The sequence below is a fragment of the Esox lucius genome, chromosome 11 (assembly GCF_011004845.1).
Source record: "Esox lucius isolate fEsoLuc1 chromosome 11, fEsoLuc1.pri, whole genome shotgun sequence".
Lineage (NCBI taxonomy): Eukaryota > Metazoa > Chordata > Actinopteri > Esociformes > Esocidae > Esox > Esox lucius.
The window spans coordinates 40,558,432-40,571,600 of NC_047579.1; the positions used below are offsets into that span (position 1 = coordinate 40,558,432).

Below are 13,169 nucleotides of genomic sequence, written 5' to 3' on the forward strand. Positions count from 1 at the left end.
CAAGACATCACTTCTTGATCAGTTTTATTGACAGGTGTTTTAAGTCATAAATTGGTACGTGAACATGTTGCAGGTTAACATTCTGAATGAGTCTCATGGGGTGTGGGGAGAATAAACAGTTCCATTCCGGTCCATTGGATTTACTCATACAGGAATGCCTGTTGGCAGCTCTTGTACTCAATGATTTCCTCAGGTTTGAACCACAGGGCAATCTCCTTGTTGGCACTGTCGAGAGAGTCACTGCCGTGGATGAGGTTCCTGCAACAGAAGACAGGTCAATGGCTAGGGAGGATAAATGGAGTTGACGTTCACAAGACACAGTAATAACAAGGTACGGCTTGAACATTTGTCGGGACACTTGCCTGCCGAGAGTGATGCACAGGTCTCCGCGGATGCTGCCGGGCTTTGAGTCAGCGGGGTTGGTCTCTCCCAGCATCAGTCTGACGTTCTTCACAATATTCAGGCCTTCCCAGATCTGAAAGCAAGAGGATATCAAAGAAGCATATAGTGGGAGTAAAATGCAACACAAAGACCCTAAAGAACCAGACATGCAGTGTTGCAGGCCAGCCTCGTGTTGCAGGGGGTTACCATGGCTACAACTGGTCCGGAGTGCATGAAAGTACAAAGACCAGGGTAGAAAGGCAAGTCCTTCAGGTCAATGTAGTGCTGCTTGCAGAGGTCCTCAGATGCCTGCAGTCACAAAGGAGCACCATTGAACATCACAACAGCCCTTTGCTAAGTAACAGCAAATGTTTAGCTGGCATTCCAGTGAACCAAAAGGCAGACGGTCACATCCTGGCCAGTGAGATTTACTTACCACAACCATTTTCATGGCAGCCAGCCTGAAGCCCCTCTGCTCGAAGCGCTTGATGACTTCGCCCACAAGTCCCCTCTGGATGCCATCGGGCTTCACGGCGACGAAGGTACGCTCAGTGTTAGACATGGTGCTACAACAACACATTTGGGATTGAGTTAATCAGGGCTGACAGGCCTTCAGGCCAACAGAACACTGACAATGAGGCAGCTCAATGTTGTGAATGTGCCAAAAGGAAAGTGCCAAATTAGCAGAAATGTCAGCACAGTCTTTCAGGAATGCTCAGCCAGTTGCCAGCTTCAACCATGTCACTATCCTTGACGGTTTTAGACAGAGCAGCTGTACGCTAGAGAAAATGTGTGCTCTATTCTTACCACCCTACCAGGGACCGGTGGAAAGTATTCACCCATGCCCATTCTGTGAAATTGCAGCATTTAGTGGGAAACATTCACAGATGATCCCAACGCGCAACTTTTTTCATACATGGCACAAGAGTTTTACTGGTATTCACTCTTATGCTAAGTAAACTTGGGCTATGGCTGTCAGTTACAGTTCAATGTAACTGGATACCACAGCTAAATGCCTTTACTCCTGCTTGCCTTGTACTAGACAGTTCATATTGTTCCAATACTGTAGCATCTGGTTGCAGGACAACAGGCCATTCAAACTTTCCATAAAAGGGCCTAGTTGCTGATTGTTTTAGGGGTCCCTAACTACACAATGACCTTAAATCAAGTACAAAGGGAGAAGCTGAAAACTGCTCACTCGGCGTTAATCTAATCGAAAACAAACTGCACCGAGTTTTGTATTAAATGGCTGAGATGTCATCAATCCAAACACTTGAATGTATTGCATAATTATCGGAGCTTAAATAATTTAAGTTATTACGTCGTCTTTCACAATGCGACACGAATTGTCAAGTTCTAGCACAATATGAAATAGCTAGTTGCCCACACCTAGACAGGACATGAGTTCTACTGGAATGTAGCAGCTAATTAAGTTCAATAAGCTTTGCATGGGTAGGTTTTCCCCAATTGTTTAAATTGGCCATGGCACATGACCTGCTTTTCATCGCTATTAGGCCATTTCAAGTACCTCCTTAAAACCCATACTTCAAGTACTAGAAAATTGCAAAAAATGGAATACACCGAAAATGGAATATACCGATTTAATTCTGTTAAACTTGTTTACTGCGTTGCATTCAATTAACCAACTAATTGTAAATGCAATGCAATTCCATCAAGTAATAAGTAAGAGTTTACTTTAACCGATACGATACATTTAGCCAGGTGTCTAGAAACGCGATTAACAACCTCATCGCTGAAGTGCATTACAGACTAAATTAACAACTGTTAACTTCGTAATAAATGTGAAAATTATTGCTACAATGACAACGATAAGACTTGCTAAAACACAACGCTTAAATTGAATGTAAAATGAATGGGACTTATTGCAGCGTACCTTGAGTTGTTGAGACTGACAGAAGATGCGGGAGAAGACCGAACAATCAGACCAGTGCGGAAAACAGGTTGATGAGAGTTGCTTTATAAAGGCTGCCCAGCAAATGGGTGGGGCTTGAATGAGACGGAAAATTGCCTTTCACTCATCCATGTTCTGCGCTTTCTGGCACCACGCCAGTGACTGAATGGATGCGAGTGCATATTTTACTGTAGTGTGTAGCTTGACATCGACGTCAGGTTTGAGTATATGTGAAATTCAAGTCCACAAAATGAGAACTACAGATTAGCATCAGTCTGCGTAATTTCAGCAGACTGGGTTTTCAAATGAGTGGCAGTGCAGTGGTAGAGCTTCACCGTGAGCAAACAATGTGACACCATGTTCAGGAATATATTTTGGAAGAGGTCTGCTTGTGTTGGCCTAATCGTATGTAGCTGTATGTTTATTTATGGGGAGGAATTTATTTGACTAATATAGTGTGTCGTGGTGGTCAGTGATTATCACGGACCCGTTGTAATCATGAAGGTGTTCACGGTCCCAAAAAACACGAAACATACTCCACTGGTGTTTCAATTGTTCATTCTGCCGCCACCTGCAGGCTCTCGCAGTTAGCGCACAATAATCGATGAGGTTGATCGATGACGTAATAATCAAGTTGGAAGTATATAAGGCTATGATTGACCATTTATTTCATTATTTTATCTGACTGGTGTCATTTGAGCTATATGAATATCATTTTTATTGTTTAATTGAATTGTAGTGTTTCATTAGTGTTACAACGGAAAAACATATGGAGAAAAAAAACGTTCAGGTAGGCATTTTCGTGGGTACTTTCTATAGCTCTAAGCTGATCATTTTTATAATTAGTGCGCTTGAGTAGGCTACATAGGCACACAAAAAACAGGTGACATATCAAAGCGAAAGATTCAGATCCATGTGCAAGTAAATTAGTCCACTGGAGTGCGGTGATATTTTGAATATAAATATTACACTTAAGCTTTAGTTTTAAGGTCTACACGTTTTGCAAGTCTTTTCATAGGCCGAAGTCAGAAATATGTGGTGCGTTCAAATGAATCCCATGTGTGCCGTTCAAGCAAGAGGGAGTAATGATTTGAGTTTTTGAAGACAATCCAAAGTTTATATGAAACTTGTCTGATAGGCCTAGATAACGTTATAACATACACCATTTTATATATATATATTTATATGGGAGCCTTGAGCAAAATAAATAAGTATATATGTATAATTAAATATGATGGTTGTTTTATCTGTTAATTATAATATTATTGAAAACTACACTCTCAGAGAATGTTTCTACTCGTTACACGCGGTACTTTTAAGATGAGTATCTTGTCCCAGCTGCTGTCTTGGATCGAAGATTTAAAACCGAGTGAGTGATGAGGGATCTATTAGGTAACACACGCGACGGCTCTTGCTGCAACGGTCCTCGCTGGACCCAAAAGGAGAGATAGAGAATTACAGCAACGAAAATAAATGCATCATGCACCCTAGCATGAACCTGAGGCCACAGACTGGCCAAACGCATGTTTTTTTTTGAAGTTATTCCAAATGTACCATAGACATACATTTAGCATAACGTTATTATTTAATATCAAGTCCATTTTATATTTTAGTTTTTACACGCTAGGTAAATGCAGAGCGCTCAATATCTGAAAACATGTGATATGCAATGTTATTTTTGGGTGCATGCTGATACAGCTTTTTTCTTTTCAACTTAATTGAATACCAAGTAAGTAAATTTACTATTTCATTTTATACACTCTATAGGCAAAATGTTGGTAAAAATGCTCAACATCTTATTTTCTTGGAATGGCTATTTATTTCCCCTGCCAGAGGTTTTGGGCAGCATTATAGGAAAGACGGTTGAGCAGAGCGAAAATGAGCGGGATTTCCAATAGCTCCACTTCGCCTGGTACCACTTTTGTGTTTGTATTCAGTGACTGTCAAACCTCAGATGAACAAAAAAAAATGGTGGACAGTCAAATCTTTGACTCCATCCATATCAAGCCTTTCCCTGAAATGCATACTGCAGTCAGGGGTACTTGTAGTGGGGGCCCCAAATCAGTTTTGCTCAAGGCTCCCAACAGCCTAAAGCCAGCATTGCCTACATATATATTGATTAGCGTCATAGTGCTCGCACAATCCCACTACCCCAATCCAACAAAAATTATTTTAACTGAATACATTTTCCCCAGGCCATAATTATAATTTGAGTTGTAATAATGCTACTGAGGGAATTTTTTAACAAGTTCTTTGATATCGAGGGACACATCAAATTCACCAGCTGATACACAAGCCTTTGATAACGGGAAACTTGTTATTGCCAAGCCCAGCTACATCAGAGTAGGTTTGAGTTCCATCTCCACCTATGTAACAATGTGCAAGGATGTCAGCAAGTAAATCCGATTACTGATATGGAGACAATTCCTTAGTTGTAACCAAAGCTATGTAGACTGTTTATGCACAGTAAATACTTGTCAGGCAACACTCATCACAGCTGCCCCGCCTGCATGTGTGGATATATCCCCTCCGTAAATTGTGAGCACTCACTTCCAGGGCCTGAAATTAACACCTGGTAGTTAGTTATAAAAGCGGTTGGATGTTGGCATCTTTTTCTAAAGCTACGCTGGAGTGTTTTTTGTCAAATGCTTACTGTGCGTGCTTTTACAGTAGCTTGTGCCTATACTGTGGGTATATAAAAAATAATCACCCCTCTTTAAAATAATCACATTTTGTTGCTTTGCAGCCTGAAATGAAAACGGACAAAAAATGTTTGGTTTTATTCAGCAGTATTTACAACTTATAACATCCAAGTGAAAGAAATAATACCAACTTTGTAAAAAATTACAAATTGAAGTTGGAAAAAGAATCACCCGCCTCCTAAAAATTACTTGTAAACCCAACCAGTTGTAGTTAATCACCTTCTCAATAGCACACAAAGCCAATTGACTTTCAACTGTGATCAGCTGTGGTCATTTTGATTAGGTCAGCATGAAACAAGCTTTTCCTGAAGCATTTCAGTCCTTGGTAGTGCAACTGAAGAAAACAATCAACTAGGGGTGGCTAGGCATTGTCAAAAGATCTCCTGGATAAAGTTGTGGACAGGCACAAGTCAGGGGATGGATACAAAAAAAAATTAAAAGGCTTTATCAGTACCTAGAAGCACAGTGAAGTATATTATTAAGAAGTGGCTTGTATGGGAGGGTTGCAGGAAAAAAGCCACTCCTCAAGAAAGGCCACATGCAGTCACGACTGAGCTTTGCCAAAACACACCTTGAAGATTCTAAGGCCACGTGGAAAAAAGTGTTATGGTCAGATGAGACTAAAATAGAATTATTTGGCCTCAACGCCAAATGATATGTCTGGCAAAAATCCAATACAGCTCACCACCCAAATAACACCAATCCTACAGTAAAGCATGGAGGTGGTAATATCATGTTATGGTTTTTTTTCTCTGCAGCAGGGACCGGAGCAGAAAAATGGATGGGGCAAAATGCTGTCAAATTTTTGAGGAAAATCTGCTGTTCTCTGCCAGAAAGTTGTCAATGGGAAAATGTACCTTCCAACATGACAATGACCCAAAGCACACAGCAAAACTGACCACACAGTGATTGAAGGAGAAAAAGGTGAATGTCCTTGCATGGCCTAGTCAGAGCCTTGACTTAAATCTAAGGAATGACTTGAAGACAGCAGGCAACAAACAGTCACCATCAAATTTAACTGAACTTGAGCAGTTCTGCAAAGAAGAGTGGTCAAATATTACAACGTCTAGATGTGCAAAGTTAGTAGAGACATATCCCAACAGACTAAAGGCTTTAAAGCAAAAGGTGGTTCAACAAAATACTGACACAAGGGGGTGATCCTTTTTCCAACTCAGTGATTGTTTTAAAAAAAAAAAATCTTTCTGACATGTTGGTGTTAAATCTTTCACTTAATAAAATAATAATAAGTTGCACTGAGTAAATGCAGCTGAATGAAACAAAAACTGTATCTGTCTTCATTTCAGGCTGCAAAGCAACAAAATGTGATACTGTAGGTATTGTAAATGCCTGCCTTATATATACCAAATATCCAAAAATCTTCAGCTGCCCCTGGAGGTTACCATGGTAACCCATGTCTGTGGTAAAGACTAGTTTAGCACCTGGACTCTTTTGCTATAGATCCATGTTGTTGTGATATGTTTAGAATATGGTTTGGCATATGTCTTGCTGAAATAAGCAAGGCCTTCTAATGCACCCCCATACCTTCATGGATGCTGGCTTTTGAACTATGCGCTGATAAGAAGCCAAATAGTCCCTCTCCTTTTTTGTCTAGAGGATACAGCGTCCATAATTCCAAAAAATTATTTCAAATTTTGATTTGTCAGACCACAGGACAGTTTTCCACTTTGCCTCAGTCCATCTTAAATGAGCTTGGGCCCAAAAAATGTGGCAGCGGTTCTGGATCTTGTTTATATATGGTTTCTTCTTTGCACGGTAGAGTTTTTATTTGCATTTGTGAATGCAGTGACATACTGTGTTTACAGGCAGTGGTTTTTGTTAGATTTCCTGAGCCCATGCAGTGATTGCCACTACAGAAGTTTTTAATGCAGGGCCACCAAATATCATGGCCACCCAATATTGTTATTTGGCCTTCTCCCTTGCATACAGAGATTTCTCTGGATTCTCTGAATCTTTTAATTATACATAGATGATGAGATCTCCATATTCTTTGCAATTTTACATTTAGAAGTGTTAAATTGTTGCACAATTTGCCCACACAGTCTTTCACAGAGTGGTGATCCCTTCCCCATCCTCATTTCTGACAGACCCATCCTCTCTGGAATTATCTTTTATCACCCAATAATGTTACTGACCTGTTGGCAATTGACCATGTGTGATATTCCACCAGGTTTAGTTTTTCAGCATTACACACATTTTCCAGTCTTTTGTTGCCTCTGTCCTACATTTTTTTAAATGTATTGCTGGCATCAAATTCAAAGTGGGCATACAGTATATTTTTCAAGAAAATATAAAATGTCTCAGTTTCAACATATTATATGTTGTCTTTGTACAATTTTCTATTGAATATAGGACTACAATTATTTGTGTTTAAATGCGGTCCGAGGTCAAAGGTGATGACCTTTCCCCTACAGACCTTTACAGACAAGAGTTTCAGGATCTTGATGAGCATGTCGAACAGCAAGTCAGGTAAGTGTTTAGCTTAGAAACACCATAATTGTATCCCAAATGACACACTGTCCCCTAGTTCACTGGTCAAAAGTAGTTCACTAAAAAGAGAATTGGCTGCCATTTGGTCAATAAATATTTAAAGGGAATTTGGTGAAACTTCACAGGGGACACGAGACAAGTAAAGGAAACCTACTGTCATTTAACACCCTGATCCTAATAAGTGAGTGTCACACAACTAATCCCTTCGGCGCTGGTCGATGCCCCTGACCACAGTACAGGCAGGGATTTATCCAGGACACCATCACTAGCAAGTTCCTCCTCCTTGTCCTTAATGCTTATCAACATAATGGAAGCAGTCTCCACCCAGCCACAGTGTCAGAAACAGCATTGGGTCCAGGCATGAGCAAGGCCTTGAAACACAGTCCAGAACTGGTGACCACGCACGGACCCCAACACCCTTCCCCTCCCCCGACTTGTATGTACCTCCTCTGCAACTTATTACTCCTCAGAATTGTTCAGACAACTATTTCCTTAGCTCCATAAATGTGTATCAATAATGACTTCTCTAAAGGGATTAATTGTCTCTAAATATTATACATATTGCGTGATATTTGATTAATTCATAGAACTCTGTCATTGTTTGTCAGTGCCAGACAACTATGTTACTGTCACTGTCACTATATCTCTGTTGGGGTGTGCTCTCCAGGTCGGAGGAGGAAGTGGATGACAACCCCAGAGGACATCCCTTTGTCCCTGAGAATGGGGATAGATTAGGCAGGAACATACCCCACGCAGATCGCCAGAGGTCTGTATTTGGACTTTCTTACAACTACATCTTCAGTCAGATACACAGAGACGCCCACAGGTGTCTGACTGAAGCCATCACATCCCCCTTCCAGAGAAGATGCAATAAGATGAGGATTATTGCTCTGTCTGCGGACTCCAGACTGATCATGGCCATTGTGGAGGTCATCGTCAAGCAGATCAACAACAGACTGGCCATGTTCATGCAAAATCAAGGTGCCAGTCAAGCTCCTTCAACCAGCACTGGCTCTCAGAGCAGACAGTTTGCTGAACAGATGCTGCAAACTGTAACTACCACAATAAATGGCCACAATCTGGGACACATGGCGCTGACTCGGATGTCTGTAACAAGAACCGTTTTTGAAGTCGACAGAAGACCATTTGCAGTTCAGGTTATCCTAGCAACCATCACCAGCATCCAGCGGGGTCAGAGTGGCAGTCAGGCAGATTGTGAGACTCCAGCGTTTTCCAATTCCACATACTTCTTGGCAGCGTTGGCGTCCGAGGTGCAGAATTTATTGGTCCAGTGACCCAGAATGTCAGGCAGCGACCCTCTGCTCAACCAGTACCGGGCAAAGATCACCATGGCCGTCAAGATGAACATTTCAGAGATGAACGGCAAGTCACTGAGGGATTGGTCCCTGGCAAAAAGGGCCTTCCAGCTAGGTCCTCACCAAAACACGTCATCGGCCAGTGACTTGGTGGATTTGGTGCTTGACGACATCCAGGACGCCCTTGAATATCTAGACTACCAGGCATTATCCAGGCACCAGAGCCCCAGCTGCAGTACTGGGATTGAAGTCCTTGACACTGATGTCATGGCCAGGGACATGGTCCTGAAAGCTGCAAACAAACTTAAGGAATCCATGTCTGAGTTTGACCTGGAGGGAGAATCGAGCACATGTCAGGTCAGCAGTGAAACTTCAAATGATTCAAGTCTGTCTCACTCCAACACTGACCTGAGGACACTTTGTGTCCGGTCGACAGAGGCTGTCAGAACAATCCTGCAGACCACTAAGACAGAGCTTGACAGTCACTCGGATGAGTCTTTCAATCCAAGCCAGAGAGCTAGGAACCTTCTTGCACGTCTAGCGGCAGGAGTTGAGAGCATTGATGATCTGGAAATTGATGTGATGCTCCAGGGACGCTCGGAAGTCATGGAGCCAGGAACAATGAGCCAACACCCGGTCATTCTGTCCAGTGCTTTCTACTGCTCCCTGCTCATCCAATGTTCATTGCCACCCTCAAACATGGTTCAGGAAACAGTTTTCCTAAGCCACCCTGTCATCTCACAGAATGTGACTGCAGAGATGAAAAAGCAGCATTCCTCTGATATTCAGACCAACAGACAATTGACAGAATTCTTTGCAGGGGCCAAAAGGAAAGTGACTCAGGTCATACAAGATGCTGCTTTGTCCATGGGCGTACTAATGTCACATGTAACCCCAAGGAACATTGCTGAAGCAGCAACACATGTTCTCGAGTCCCTTTTTAGTGGACTTGAACAAAGCAACTGAGGAAAACAGGACTGAGGGGAAGCGGTTCTGGGAGCAGGTCAAGGCATCTTTGCAAACAATGGACAGAACCGCTGTGGACCAGCTGAGACAAATATTTACAGGGAGAAACCACAGTGACAAACAAGACCACCAGGATCCCTGTGTCACCGATGTCACCATCCAGGACCTGGAAGTGCCTACCAACAATGACCCAACATTGGCAGTTAGCCAGGAGTCAGTCAGACGCAGTGCCAAGCAGATTCTCAGCAATGTTCTGAATGTGATCGCGGCCGATGAGACTGTCTCTGAACACTCATCTGTGGATGAGCAGCTGATCAATGAACGCCTGGTTGCCACTGAGATGTTGGACTCCATTATAAACCAACTAAGAGATGATGAGTCTGACGTTAACAAAGAGGACCGTCTTCATGAATTGACGGTCCGTGACATATTCCAGGATGTCTCACCTGAAATCACTCAGGTTTACATGGTATTGAGTACCCAGGATATGCTGAAGGATGATGCATCTACTGTAACCTCTGTGGATGGTAAATATATATAGATATACATATATAAATATGTACTGAAATATATATGGCATAATATAATATTAATAACAATATACCGCTTCGAGAAAAGATGAAGACACTGCACCTTTTTCTTTCCTTTCCAAAAAAGTTGAAAAGTAAAGTTTTGAGTGAGGAGCAGAAGCATTCAATTTGCAGTAATTTTAATCCTGTTACTCACTCAAAGGAAAGAAAAAGGTGCAGTGGTCTTTTACTTTTCTCAGGAGCTGTATAAGTCATGCGGGATTCACTCATTCTAGACCCTAATTGTTTTATTGCAGTTGTGTCTATTGGATTTTCCAGATATTATCAGTATTATCAGTATCAGTATTATCAGGAAATATTTAAATCTTATTAATTTATTACTATAAATTACATGTGACACAATCCTGATCCTTAACCATATTTGTTCTCTTCTGCCTGCAGATCATTTCCCCGGGCCAGAGATGTCTCTTTCCGGGCCCAGGTACCCACAGGTCATGCACCAGTCATGGCTCCAGTGACCTTGACAAGGAGCTGATGTCTGAGCTCCACGCCAACTGCCCTGACCCCGCATTGCCCCCAAGGTGCAGCTTGATAGGTACTGCCAACGCTGAGACCAGCCACGTCTCCTCTTCCAAAGGGAAGAAGAAGAGCCAAGCTGGAGTTTTGGCTGCTGCCTGAGGTTTCCAACGGTCAGGACCAAGTTATAGAACACCATGTTTGGGGTTTTTCCCTTCATTAGAGTTAAAATAGAATCCCAAGCTAATGGGGTCAGAGACATTGTTGGGTGTCTAATACGAGGATGCATTTACCCTGCAACAGGTGTTCAAGAATAGAGTGGAACCAGAGATCCTCCCTACTCCTACCGAGCTGCCTCCACAGCATTTCGGCACATCTCGAGTTGCGCTGGGTAAGCGACACACAATGATGATGATGTGATGTGTTGCCAAGATGTGGTCAGAGTGAAAGCGGCCTCGCTGCGTTGAATGCTGGGGTTAACCGCTCTCTGGCCTTGGCCTTCACATTCCTTATGATGTCCGGCCCAACTCACTCACTCACTGTGCCCTCCTGGCATTGTCTTCCGTGTCAGAACTTTACGATTCATACATACCTTCTAATTCTCACTGAAGACACACCTCATTACACAGGCTAACCCGGATTCTTTGTTATCTTAGCATTTCAGTCTTGTCTCTTTTATATGCTTATTTTAACACTCGGTGTATTTTTTGTACTTCTATTCTGATTATTATCTTCTGTATATAAAAGGACTTGGGGTGTCTTGAATAGCATGTAATTATTATCATTATTGTTATTATTATTATTCTATGGCTACTGAGTTCGACAAGCTGTCAGGCAACATTGTAGCGACTCAAAATCCTTGATGCTTTAGTTTTCATGTATTACCATTTGTCTGGTTTGTTTAGACTGTGGTGAGTGAATTAAGGTCATTAACCTGCTCAATTCTAATCCTGAAACATTTCTCTGACAGATCATGACCGTGCCATACCTGAGGAAGACCTGCCAACAGAACCTGCACGGAAATTCCGTAAACCTCCCCTGCTGGTCAGGGCATTCCGGGCCATCTGCAAAGCCATGTCGAATCCATTCAAGGGCTGTGCTTTTAGCAAGAAGTGTTGGCCATCTACATCAATAAGCATTTTTCTCTCATATAGCCTGTTCTACATTCCCTAACATCAATGAACACTTGCTGAGGTTATACTTGCATGTTAAGCATTTCATTGAACATTATTGAGGGCAATAAAATGGACCAACTTTGTAAAGTATTTCAATCATATTGCCAGAAAAATACAATACATTTGTTTTTGACACACTTTAAGACAGGGGTCTCCAAACTATTCCACGGAGGGCCGAGTGTCTGCAGGTTTTCGCTCTCTCCTTGTATTAGATTGACTAATTAGGTTACTAATTGGTTCGTTTCTACCCTCACCTGGTTTCTTAGGTGTGAACTGGGAACCAATTTATAGGAAAAACCAAAAACCAGCAGACACATGGCCCTCTGTGGAATGGTTTGGAGACCCCTGCTTTAAGACCTCCAGTGGGAGAAGGGGCATGGTTCTTGGCCCATCATAAGTTATGTAACTATTCAGAGAGCTTGCCATGGTCGAGGGCTAGCTAATATTATACTGCTGATTATACAGTCCTGGGAAAGAAGTGTACATTAATACAGGCCAGGGCAATGTTTTCCAAACCCAGGGTATCGATCCCATGTGTTTTCCTGATATAAAAATGGGGGGGAAAATAATCCTTCACATAAAGAACAGCTTTAGCGGTAAAATAGGTTGTATTAAATGATAGTTTCTGTTTTCTTCCTACAAATATGTCACTTTTTTGAAGCTAGAGGATTTTATGACCCCATTCCTGAGAAGACTCACAGGAAAAAGTGTGTTTCCTTCAGAACACCTTAGAACAAAGTGTCTTGGCAGTAAATCGGGGAGATAGTTCTGCTCACATGATCATGCTAGGCCTGATCTACCATGATCTTGAACTTTCTACATATTTAAGTTTGTTACAAAATCAGTATTAAATAATTAGATGGACTGTCACAGATGCAATTAAGACAAACAAATGTAGTAGAGTACATAATCGTATACATGGTGGGTTCACTCAATTTATATATATCATTGGGGTCACAGGCTAAAAACGTTTAAGGGACCCCTGAGCTAGGATGAGTTTGAAATTGATAAGTATGCAAAAGAAAAAGGCAGGAGCTATGGGAGGGCTTGAAAGTGAAAGGAATCTATTACTAGGATGTCAAGGAGGGCTTGAAACTGGGCCATTGACAATTGCTATTTATAGCTTTGGCTGTATCTTGCTCTCTTCACCAAATACCTTTGAC

At 41.9% G+C, this 13,169-nt stretch overlaps 2 protein-coding genes across 4 annotated transcripts; one reads left to right on the plus strand and one right to left on the minus strand.

The window, feature by feature from the left end:
- Positions 1 to 16: 16 nt before the first annotated feature.
- On the minus strand, positions 17 to 2,331 carry LOC105013282 (nucleoside diphosphate kinase A 2-like). Its single transcript, NM_001303725.1, has 5 exons — positions 2,276 to 2,331; positions 818 to 947; positions 589 to 690; positions 363 to 475; positions 17 to 258 (listed from the first exon to the last, which is right to left on the minus strand). Exons 2-5 carry the CDS (start codon positions 941 to 943, stop codon positions 141 to 143), a joined length of 459 nt encoding a protein of 152 aa, NP_001290654.1. The 5' UTR covers positions 944 to 947; positions 2,276 to 2,331; the 3' UTR covers positions 17 to 140.
- Positions 2,332 to 7,351: 5,020 nt separating this feature from the next.
- On the plus strand, positions 7,352 to 12,071 carry LOC109616357. 3 transcript variants are annotated; one of them, XM_020051145.2, is made up of 5 exons: positions 7,352 to 7,482; positions 8,171 to 10,312; positions 10,757 to 11,004; positions 11,135 to 11,222; positions 11,802 to 12,071. In XM_020051145.2, exon 2 carries the CDS (start codon positions 8,805 to 8,807, stop codon positions 9,783 to 9,785), a length of 981 nt encoding a protein of 326 aa, XP_019906704.2. In that variant the 5' UTR covers positions 7,352 to 7,482; positions 8,171 to 8,804; the 3' UTR covers positions 9,786 to 10,312; positions 10,757 to 11,004; positions 11,135 to 11,222; positions 11,802 to 12,071. The 3 variants fall into 3 exon arrangements, with proteins under 3 accessions (XP_019906704.2, XP_019906705.2, XP_019906703.2); XM_020051146.2 differs by lacking the exon at positions 7,352 to 7,482 and adding an exon at positions 7,739 to 7,939 and having other exon boundaries at positions 10,612 to 11,004; XM_020051144.2 differs by lacking the exon at positions 7,352 to 7,482 and adding an exon at positions 7,739 to 7,939.
- The last annotated feature ends 1,098 nt before the right edge of the window (positions 12,072 to 13,169 follow it).